At 39.7% G+C, this 11,714-nt stretch overlaps 1 protein-coding gene across 2 annotated transcripts in view; it reads left to right on the top strand.

Moving 5' to 3' along the window:
- The window catches only part of egf (epidermal growth factor), a 146,228-nt gene extending 144,489 nt beyond the window's left edge, over positions 1–1,739 (top strand). For both annotated transcript variants that reach the window (XM_043697796.1, XM_043697805.1), the window contains one exon: positions 1,543–1,739. Coding sequence is in view for 1 of the 2 variants with exons in the window: in XM_043697805.1 (XP_043553740.1) it covers positions 1,543–1,590 (48 nt within the window). In the remaining variant the exon portion in view is untranslated. The remainder of the gene's footprint in view (positions 1–1,542) is intronic.
- Positions 1,740–11,714: the final 9,975 nt, after the last annotated feature.

Genomic DNA, 11,714 nt, shown 5'->3' with positions numbered 1-11,714 from the left:
GTAAATGTAGGGGTATGGGTGGGTTTCGCTTCGGCGGGTCGGTGTGGACTTGTTGGGCCGAAGGGCCTGTTTCCACACTGTAATCTAATCTAATCTAATCTAATCTCCACACAGTCAGTCACCTGAGTCGGGAATTGAACCCGGGTCTCTGGTGCTGAGAGGCAGCAGTGCTAACCACTGTACCACCGTGCCGCCCATCTTCATGCACTTCTGGCCTCTTTATTTGAAACAGTTCAAAGAAGTTTCAGTTGAATTATTCCTGAGATGAAGGACTTATTTTATGAAGAAAATTTGAACAGGTTCTTCCTATACCTTTTGGAGATTAGAAGAATGAGTGGTGATCTTATTGAAACATATACAATCCCGAGGTGACGTGGAAGGTAGATGTTGGACAGATGTTACCATATGTGTGGGAGAGAAGATTGAGAGGCACAGCTGAAAAGTAAGAAGTCTCCTTTCTAAATGGAAATGAGGAGAATTATTTTCTTTCACTGCATTGTTAAGCTATGGAATTCTCTTACCAAGTAGGCAATGGAGGCTAGATAATTGAATTTATTCAAAGCTGAGTTGGAGAGAGTTAGAAAGGTTATGGGGAGCAGTCATGAAAAAAGAGTTGAGTCCACAACCAGATCAGTCATGATCTTTCTGACTGTTGAAGCAGGTTCAAAGGCCTAAAAGGCCTACTCAAGCTCCTCAACCAGGCTGATTGCGGGAAAGGCAGGACTGACGTGTGAGGAGAGGTTGACTAGGTTAGGATTGCTTGCGCTGGAATTCAGATGAGTGAGGGGAGGATCTTATGGATACTTGTAAAATTCGAACACGATTAGACAGGATAGATGCAGGGAGGATGTTCCCAATGTGGATGTGTCCAGAACCAGGGTCATAGTCCAGGGATTCAGGGTGGACCAGTTAGGACAGAGATGAGGAGACATTTCTTCAACCAAAGATTGGTGAGCCTGTAGAATTCATTACCACAGAACGTAGTTGAGGCCAAAACATTGAATGAATCAAAGGTTATGGGGAGAAAGCAGGATTAGGCTATTGAGTTAGACAATCGGCCATGGTCATGATGAATGGTAGAGCAGGTTTGAAGGGCTGAATGGTCTCCTGCTTCTATTTTCTCTGTTTTTATGTTTCAACCTTATGTTAGAGTTCGGGTGAAGATTAGGGTTCCTACTTCTGAATACTAGTACATGTGTTCATCATCAATGTGTAAGCCAGGTGATATGTCACAGCATGATGATTAGTTAGTTATATTTGAAGATTGCATTTTCTGATAACATTTATTTATGATGATTTGGAGGTGTCGGTGTTGGACTGGGGTGTACAAAGTTAAAAAAGCACACAACATCAGGTTATAGTCCAACAGGTTTAGTTGGAAGCACTAGCTTTCTGATGAAGGAGCAGCGCTGTTGGACTATAACCTGGTGTTGTGATTTTTAACTTTATTTATGATAATAATAATTTATATACAGTCCTGCGTTGATATGTGCCATTCAGTATGACTCTGTAACTGTATTTAACCTTACTCTTTGACTATAGAACATGCCTCCAATGCCTTGTGTAATGAGGTTGCTGGATGTCAGTTAAAAGAGCCACTAATATACAACCAAATGAGGCTGTCTACAACCCTGCATTGAAGCCCTTCAACTAAGTCTCAGCTCCCAGAAGAGGACAATCCAATTTACCTTGACATTCTGATCTCTCCAAGCTAATAGGCTGAGACCATTCATCTGTTTAAGAATTAACCAATTCAGCTGTCAAATCTTCATGGAAACAGTGAATAAGCTTGTTGATTGTGTTCATTTCTATCAAATTAAAACCATTAAACACCTCCTTTATAAGCTGCTTCAGTCTCTCTGATGTACCATCCTGAATTCATTAATCAATTGATAAATTAGTTTACTCATCAGTTTTGCACTTTCTTGGTACATTGTATTTATTCCTGCAAGTTACCTGTAATATTGCACTTTCTCAATGTCCCTCGACTGAAACTCATGTTTAATATTCAGACTATTTTTGGGAACAAAGTGGGTGAACAGAATAATCCAAATAAGATATATTGCAAATAGTTGGGAATAATATAAAGCAATGATATTGCAAGATTGGTGGACTTCAGGTTATGACAGTAATTGCAAAGACTGCTACCTCAATTAAAGTTCATCAGATATTGTAACTTGGATTGGTATTTAGAGTACAATGGGTTAAGTTTTCATCCTAAATAAGTGGACTATTTACTTCTTGTAAAGTCTATTGGATTTACATTCCATTGATGTGAAGGGAATGGAAATTGTTTTGGTTTTAAATCGAGTGGGTGACCCTCACCAACAGATTACCCATATCCATATGGAGACCAGTATTTACCCCATTGTCAATATAAAAACACTGGATGACTTTTCGTAAGACTAACCTTTCACCTTAAAAATATACCCCTGGTCTTGAAATCCCCCTTCCTCGGGAAAACTACAATTAACCCTAGCTACACCCCTCATTATTTTATAAACTTAGCGAGTTTTAAGATGATTCATAGCTCAGGGTGAGGCTCTGGATGTAAGTTTGCTCTCAGAGCTGGAAGATTCATTTTCAAATGTTTCGTCAGCATACTAAGAAACATCATCAATGAGCTTTCGTTGAAGCTTCACCGGAGGCTCTCTGACGAGGTTACCGAGTATGCTGACGAAACATTTGAAAATTAATCTTCCAGCTCAGTGAGCAAACTTACATCCAGATTCTATAAACTTGTCCTTAAATACTCTGCATCTTCTTTGTACTCCTAAACTGTTTGGTGTTCAGATTCTATTTCCAAGCTGAAAAAGTACATAGAATTCTTTTGTTTATGATGAAAAATGTCCTCTCAGTTTGCCGTAATTAACCTGGTCATCATCTGATATAACAATATTGGAGTTATCGTAAGTCATTGCATCTTCATCAATTCACCTACAACAGAACCAGGTGAAGCAAATTCCAATTGCATTGAGCTTTGGAAGTGATAGATCCCCAAGCCACACGTTCCTTAAAAGTATGTTACGTTTGCCATGGTGTCTCAAATTACTATGATTCTTTAAAAATGTTATTGTAAAAAAAATAATTATTTTTCACAGAAATCTGGCAGTACCACAGTTCAGAGCCATATATGAGCAGCTTGTGAGAAACTTTTCATTTGCCCTTCTCTTCATCCAAAAGAATATAACTCAGTTTTAATTTTTTTTGCATTGGTAACTTGACATATTCTCTGGAGATATTCAGACATCAATTATGTCCAGGATAAGTTCATCATGGACTAGATGCTAAGTACAGCTCTTGAAAATGTCTTAATGTTAATGTCAGCATCAGCTTGTCTTTATTACAGTAGTGTGAAATTTTTCATTTCCTCCAGCAGCCATAAGTCTTCTTGAAATGATTGTCAATTAGGCTCCATTCTCTGCTGTGAGCTATGTCAACAACTAAAGGGTTTCAGTGTCCAAATTCAGAAAGACCTTGATTCCATCTTATCGACAAAGTAAGAAATCATCTATCTAAATTGTTGCAGCAAACAAATTTTCAAAGCAAAAAAGAAATTATCCAAATATTGTCCAGCTTATACATGTGACAAATTTCCCAACACATGCACTTTATTTTTATATTCTAGACAGAGTGGATTGGTTAAGGACGAATAAATTGGATGATCTCTGTTGTGATTCATTTCAAAGTTGCACTGTCTATACACCTGTTGTCTTCTGGTTATTCCAGTAATGAAGCTGTGACAGTCTTTCTGTGGATCTGTGCTCCAACTGATGTAAGTCAGCCATATAACAAGGCATCTTCCAAGCATAATATTTAGCTACCTGGATGCCTTCCAAGTAATAAGTTGGCAAGAAATAGAAGACATTAACCTTTGAATGTAACACGAAGAAAATTTCAATTGTGTTCTTCGTTGCTTCTATAATTTTGTAAACATTGCTGACACATCAGTACAAGTTTTGTCTTACAATATTATGCATATATTCTTCCTGCACACATACATTCTATTGAACAATCAGATGTGCAGATCTGGAAGTAGCACAAATGGCATTATAAGGTAGACTTTATTTGTGTTTTTTCTGTAATTGAAACTTCATCCATTGGAGTTCATATCAGAATTTTGGGCACAAAGACCATAGAGGTATAAAGCTGTCTTCAGCAGGTAAACCATCAAGGAGAGCTGAATTGTTCAGGAATGGAAATACTTCTCTTCCTGCTTGTACTCCTTTGCAAGCAAACCTCAGAGTTATTCTGTGAACAGCAGGAACATCACACAACCAATGTTCATATGACCAATAAAAGGCAATTGTAATCATATAGAAACATCACATGGCTTGCTGAAGACTTTGCCTATCCTTTAAAATGGATTAAAAGGTCTAATAGGTTCGATTTCAGAAGTTTGTTCTCAATTGCAGTGTTGGATGACTGGCTGTGTGGAGTTTGCACATTCTCACCACGTCTGCATGGGCTTACTCTGGGTGCTTCAGTTTCCTCCCAGAGTCCAGAGGTGTGCAGGTTAGGTGGATTGGTTATGTTAAATTGTCTATAGTGCTAGCGAGGTGGGTTAGCCATGGGAAATGTGGGGTTGTGGGGTTAGGGTGGGGGTCTGGGTGGGATGGTCTTCAGAGGATTGGCGCAGAATCGTCCCTTTCTCACTGTAAGGATTCTATGATTCCATGATTCTACCCGATTTGGTGAGGACGCTGAGCTAGTTTGGAATTTTATTTTTCAGAGGTTCGATGGGAAGTGTGGAATTTCCTTCTGAAATCCACAGAGATTAAAAATCTACCTTGGTATTTTAAGAGTAGTGTGCACATTCTCACTGCATTCTGCTCACCAATCACCCTTATTGATATCCCAAATGAAGCAAAAGACGAAAGTGGACAATTTGAGGATGGCCCTCTTCCTACGTGGCTATTACAATCTTCCCAATTTTCCGTTCCTCTTGAGGTGGGGGGAGGGTGGTCAGGTGTGGCTGTGGGTGGTTTTTCCTGTGGCACCTTCTCATAGCTGAGTTTAATGAGTTTTTCACTGCTTTGCAAGGTGTCACTACATTGCCACCTCAGTGAAATGTTGAGGTAATATTCTTGTGATAACCAATAAAGTCATTCAGCAATCACATCTAAATTTGAAAGTTGGGGTATAAATCTGGCAAATTCTGCATGAAAAAGGAATTTTAAATGATATTTTAGTTGCTATAATTGTACCATTAAAATTGCAGGATTTGTTTTTGATGACCTAAGGGGCAATGTTTTCACAGAGGGTGGTGCATGTTTGGAATGAGCTGCCAGAGGAAATGGTGGAGGCTGGTACAATTATAACATTTAAAAGGTATCTGGATGGGTATATGAATAGGATGGGTTGAGAAAGATATGGGCTAAATGCTAGCAAATGGGACTAGATTAAATTAGGATAGATATCCACATGGACGAGTTGGTCAGAAGGGCTTACTTCTGTGCTGTACATCTCGATGATTGTATGACTCCAAGTGACTATTTCTACCTATGTATTTAAGTGAAGATAAAACAAAATAATTGATCAATGTAATTGATTATATTCCACTGTGTTTTTGAGATCAGTTTTCCAGCCTCTGCCAAGTAAGTTTTTGATGGGGTTGGAGATCACACATAAAAATATGACAGGTTGGCGTTCAACCATCCCTCTTCACTCCCAAGCCGATCCCCGAAAACAAATGATGGATAAGGCACCCACTAGTCTGCCCATCCTTAGGTGTAATTAAGGCCCTTCAGTAGACAATTAATGGCTATTAAGAATCTCAATCTATCCCGACTGCCATAATCCAATGGACAGTGGATAATGGGGAGAATGGAATGGTGTTTTTTTTTTAACCAAAGGCCAGAGAAGAAGGGCTATATCGATTCTTTAGTGCATCCTGTGCACATTTCACCTTAAAGGCGTGCCTTCTTTCCCCACTTTGTGTTTTCCCAGCTCACTTTTTAAATAAGGTTTAATAAAGAATCAGAAGAGCCTATGGAGTATGCTGCAACATAACTGCGACCTCAGTAGTCATATGAGAGTGTCTCTCAGAGAAGGATGGAACTAAAGCAGCTCAAAGCAAAGAGCATTGCTGCACAATGGTACCAGAACTCCAGCTTCTATTATTCACCCATTAATCCCATCACCTCCTGCCCAGGGTGCCTGATCCCTCTCTGCTCTGGGATCCATATTGTCTTCTTCCTGGGGTCTCAGCAGCACTCACTACTGAGTTCTGTTGTTGCTGGGACTAAAGGAGCCAACTATCCATTAAATTGGTCAGAAGCTCTCAGGAATGGGGTTTTCTCAGGTAGTTAAGGACACACACAGCATCATTCTTCTGAGGGATTGCCTTCCTTAAAGTGTTTGTTTTGCAACTGACCTTTTTAAACTCTGGCCTTATGTACAATCCCATTTCAAAATAAACAAAGCTCTTTTAGAAAAATACAAATGCCTTCTTGTGGAAAATAAAGAATGAAATGAAACTTCCAGCATTGAATTTGTTAAAAAGATGAATTAACACATATTCTGAATATAAAGATATTGCAGTATAATTCTGATCACCTCCTTACATTAGTTGTTTAGCCCTATCCACATTTTTAACTAAAACAGTTGAAAGTGCCAGTGAATATTCAATTCAAATACTTTTAAATATTAGATAATAAAAACACAATCATTATTGGAGGAGGAAATAGAGAGCTAACCTGATATGAACATTTGAGAGAGTGGTTCTGTCAGGTATTGAGAGCTTACAGAGAGCTATTTGCTTGTTCAGCATTAGGAACATTAAATCAAATTAGGCTCTTTTTCTGGTCTGTTGAATAGTAAATGTGCATTATTATAGTGCTCTTTCCTGTAAGTGTGGCTTTATAGTGGCTTTGGTTCAGCTGTTCAGACTTTAGGTGGATTAACCTTTATCCCTCACTTCAAGAGAATAGGCCGTGCATGGCTTGGCTCGCTGCAAAAGCTCATATGATTACTGATTTCTCAAACACGAGTAGTTGACCCTAAGTGATGGTTTTCTTTCTTTCCCTCCTCAATCTTTGCAGATGATGTACTAAACAGGCCATTAGCTGCCCACTCAAAGGCTTTGTTTCAATCCTCCGGGTCATGCTCTGGTCTTCTTGGCACCAAGCTTTCAGTGCATTTTGTTTGATGAACCAGATTTGAATAAAATAGAAGGAAGTAAATGAGTCCTGGAGGTATTTCCACATATGGTAGCAACCATCCAGCCTGTCCTTCTACACGTTGTTAGCCAAACATTATACACTGAGTATATCTGTTTCTGTGCAAATCTTTTCACATCTGAGAGATTCCAATTTGAGACTATCTGTTGGCAGTTTACAGGCTAAGCTTTGAAATAGTTAGGTTACATAATATTGTCTTCTTCCTTCATTTTAGCAATGGGCTTGAAATCCAGATTTCTTTTAAAAAAATGTATCAATGAGGTTATCCATTCATATATTGATAGTCTGCATACTGGCCAAGATATTGCAAGCTGACATAAGGATGCACCCCAATACTGATGCTTTTATGCCGCGAACTTAATTGAAACCTGCAAAACTCATCTATTTCCCATTAGTACGTGAAGGAAGGCAACTCCCCTTTCCATTCTGGGGAGCAATTGAACTCAAAGATAAATTATTGGCTTGCTTGAAGGGACTACTAGATTTAAATGACATTTTCTAATTGGGAAAATGGATCTTTAAAAATGTGGTCCCATTTGTTTACCATCAGGAGTTATCAGGAGGAAATGCGTAAATCAAGAAATTACATTTTAATGTGCAGTAATTTTTCAGTCTCACAAATCACTCCATTCTCCAGCAAAAAAAAAGATAAAGATTATCTTATGAGTTATAGAAGTCTATTCATATTATTTCTTTCATGAAGAAATTCATATAAATATATATTGCTGAGATGAACATTATAACCATTACAATAGGCCTGTAATCTTGTTTTATACTGAGAGGCTGATATTTCTAATCATACTTTTCCAATTTGTCTGCAAAAATCAATGAGCAGTTAAAACAACATTTTAAAACTAATATTGTGCCATTTAGAGTGCAGATGGGTTTCTGACTTTTGCTGAATTACTGTTCAGCAGGAAGGTTAAGTTAGCAATCACACAGCTGACCTCTTTCTCTACCACTGGGCCATGTGATCAAGAAAATAATAAAAAACACGCAGCCACTATGGCTTCAACTCTCACACGATGAGGTGCAGTGGGTTACAATCCTGCTGGGAGTTCAGCAAACGTCAAGCCTGGTCAAACAAAGATCAAGAAAAAAATCAACTTCAGGTCAAGTCACCACAGTAATGTTCACTCAGCACCAAAAATTCGAATAACTACTCTCAAAAAAATCCAAGTATAAATGTTATATTGTATATTAGTAATTATGATTACTATCATTAGAAAAGCAATACCAATCAATTTTATGTTGGTTTGTGTGTGGTGCTGAATGAACACTTCAAATAATTTAACTTTCTTTCTTTGAATGAAAAAAAAGTGTGCAAGGTCAAGCTAAGCTCATATCAAATGTTTGGTTCTGACCCAGTGTGATAGTGGATTAACCTTTCCTCACTTCCAATAAAATCATACAGGATGGGGCCAAACTACAAGAAAATTGTTTCTTGTTTTCTGTGATTTGTATGCTGCAGAATCCTACATTATGGTTCAAAGGCAGCATGAATTGTGTGAAATAGCTGTACAAATCATGATTCTCACAGACCAAGGGTACTCATGCTTACGATTCGTCAATCCATTCCACCATTTTGTGAATATTTGGAACAGAGCTGAAGAGGTTCGGACACAACATGACTTGACTTGATTTATTGTTGTCACATGTACCTACATACACTGAAAAGCTTTGTTTTGCGAGCAGTACAGGCAGACCAGAGCAAACAAGGCATACAGATCGCTTAGGCAGAGCAAGGTGCAACGGTTATAAGAAATGTGAGAATAAGACATGCTGTAGAGAGCTCACAAAGTTTCGCCCAGTCTTGGCACAACCTTGAATGAAAGTTTGCAGCAAAGGGGTTGGCAAAATAATTGTGAATGGACTTTAGAAAAATACGGGCTGAAAATATAATGGAAATTTGTAAAGCAAAGCTTGTTAATGCTAAAAGGTTGAGTGTGCGGTGCTGGAAAAGCACAGCAGGTCAGGCTACATCCAAGGAGCTGGAGAATCGATGTAAGCCCTTCATCAGGAAGGAGGCAGGCATCTTGCTGGACAGCAGTGAGCCATGTCAATCTCACACTGACACCATGTACCTGCAGTTTTGGCAGCAAACTCATGGCATGTGTGCAAGGTCTGAAAGCCTGAGGTGAGTAGTCCTTATTGAGGTCCATGGAGACATCTGTCAGCTGGGGGGAGTACTGGCTGAGTAAGACTCAGACAGCAGTATACAGTAGAGTATCAATGGGAATGAGGTCTTGCAGGAGGAAGGGTTCATCACAGGCAACAATACCCTGGCTTTAAAGTGCAGATGATCCCATTTGTTATGATCATTCCGTATGCCAGTGGCTGGGGGTGCAGGGGTAAAAGTAGATGGGTGAGGAAAGGAGGAGACTTGCAAAGCTTAGTGCATCCTATAAACCACAATATCAGATAGGGGAACTCAATGTTTGACAATTTATCCGCACATAGAGGCAAAGACTGGACACGTGCCCAAAACGTTTCCACTGTCACCTTCTAGCATGCTAGAAATTTAAATCACACGTGAAAGAAAATAGCTGTAATCACACTCAGAGTGGGAGGAGGTGAGTGGCTCATTCCGTGAGAGAGATGGCTACAGGATACAATGAGGTCAGACTGTATCAAAGGCAAGACATCACACACAGGTCCACAAAGTGTATAGACACAGGCCCACACAGACCTGTAATGTCCCTAATCCCTAGCTGTCCTGATGTATTTGCTCCTTATGTGCTATACACCTCACTCCCCCACACATTGCTGACCACTTCCCTTAGTACCAACACATTTGCACTAAAACATCAGGGATAGATGCTGCCAGACCTCAAGCATCCCCTGTGTTTGTCTCAGATTTCCAGCATCTGCAGTAATTTACCTTCATTCGAATGTGTATTTTATTCTACTGAAGAGAAGGTCCTTGATATTTTTGCAGCCCGGCTGACCATGCCTCCAGACCTGGGTGGTAACCTCAGGAGCAGTCTGCCAAGGGAGGCACCTTCTCCAGGAGAAAGACACACTTCCTCTGGTCCACCTTGTCCACCAGGGCTTCCAGTTTGGTGTTGGAAAGTTGTGTCATCAAGTTTCCCCTTTTCACACATCCTTGGAAAGACTGTCTTTTGAAGAGAAGAGCTGGGAACCTTTGGAACGCCACTGCTTTCCCGGGTGCATCTGATGAGTGATGAGTTTTTCCAAGAACAGCAATTACTAGAATGGGGCTAGAATTAGACAACAGGGTTGCCACAGAGGCAAGGTAGGTAGTTAATGTGGCAAGTTTGGTAATAAAAAGTGCTTGGTCTTGCAGAAAGAACTCGACAAAAATGACACTTAGCCAAACAATTTAAAAAGTCAGCCTTTTGGTTATAATAAAGTTTTTTTGTCAAGGTCACATATGGCAGACTGATCAGAACTTTAAAATCCCATGAGATCCAATGACAAATGATAAGTTGGATATGAACTTGCAAGAGTGGTTTTCAGAAGCAACGGGTCATGCTCAATGGTAATTGTGTCAGGAAGTCTGTTCCCAGTGGAGTTTTGTAGGATTCACTACTGGGTCCCTCGCTTCTCATGGTATATGTCATTAATTGAGAATGTCATGACAGAGATAGGTTGAAGTAGATTACAGTTGATAGCTGCAGACCGCAGGAAGATATCAATTGATCAAGCAGAAAAACTGCTATCAGAATTGGGGAGGAGAAGCAAGGTGAGAGAAGTCACAATAAATAAGAAGGTGTAGTGGAGCAGAAAGACCATGGAGTATATGTCTACACATCCCTAAAGATATCAATACAGATAGGCAAAGTGATCAAGAAGACCAACAGAACACTTTGTTTTATTGGTCTAGACCTAGAGAGCAAGAAAAGGGGTTTGTGTTGGAAATGTATAAAACACTAGTTAGTCACAGCCAGACTACTGCATGCAGGCCTACCACAGGCAATATTGGGATTGAACCCACACCCCATACTGTTGGCATCATTCTACAACACACTGGCTATCCAGCCCACTGAGCCAACAAACCTTTCAACATGAAATTATGACGGTTCTCAATAGAGTGAAAAGGAAGGAATTGTTTCAATAATGAAAGGGTCAACAACTTGGGGAAATAGACTTCAGATAAATGGTGGAAAGATTGAGGAAAATTCCTTTTCACCAGTGGGTTGGGGATAGTCTTTTGGAATTCATTGTATAAGAGTGTGGTAGAGATGGAAACTCTCACCACTCTTAAAAACCAGTTGGATATGCAGTAGAGATGCTGTAGGCTGAAGTACTGTGGCTGACAAGCTCCTTTTCTCACACAATGGACTGAATTCCCTCCTCTATGCTGTAAATCTTTCTAGGTTTCCAGCTGTGGGCTACAAGAGACCATAAGCCAATAGCGTTTGTGGTGGAACAGCATTTCAAATCAAATATGGCCTGGTTGGAAGTGGCAGAAACAATCAGTAACAGCAGTATGCCCTCAAACATGCACTCATGCACACTGCTTTATGAGATGGTGTCATGTTGGTCTTGATAACGTATTGAAGGTGTTCG

The sequence above is a fragment of the Chiloscyllium plagiosum genome, chromosome 1 (genome assembly GCF_004010195.1).
Source record: "Chiloscyllium plagiosum isolate BGI_BamShark_2017 chromosome 1, ASM401019v2, whole genome shotgun sequence".
Classification (NCBI taxonomy): domain Eukaryota; kingdom Metazoa; phylum Chordata; class Chondrichthyes; order Orectolobiformes; family Hemiscylliidae; genus Chiloscyllium; species Chiloscyllium plagiosum.
Note: the sequence above shows the minus strand (reverse complement) of the source record. Positions and strands in the feature narration are given on the sequence as shown.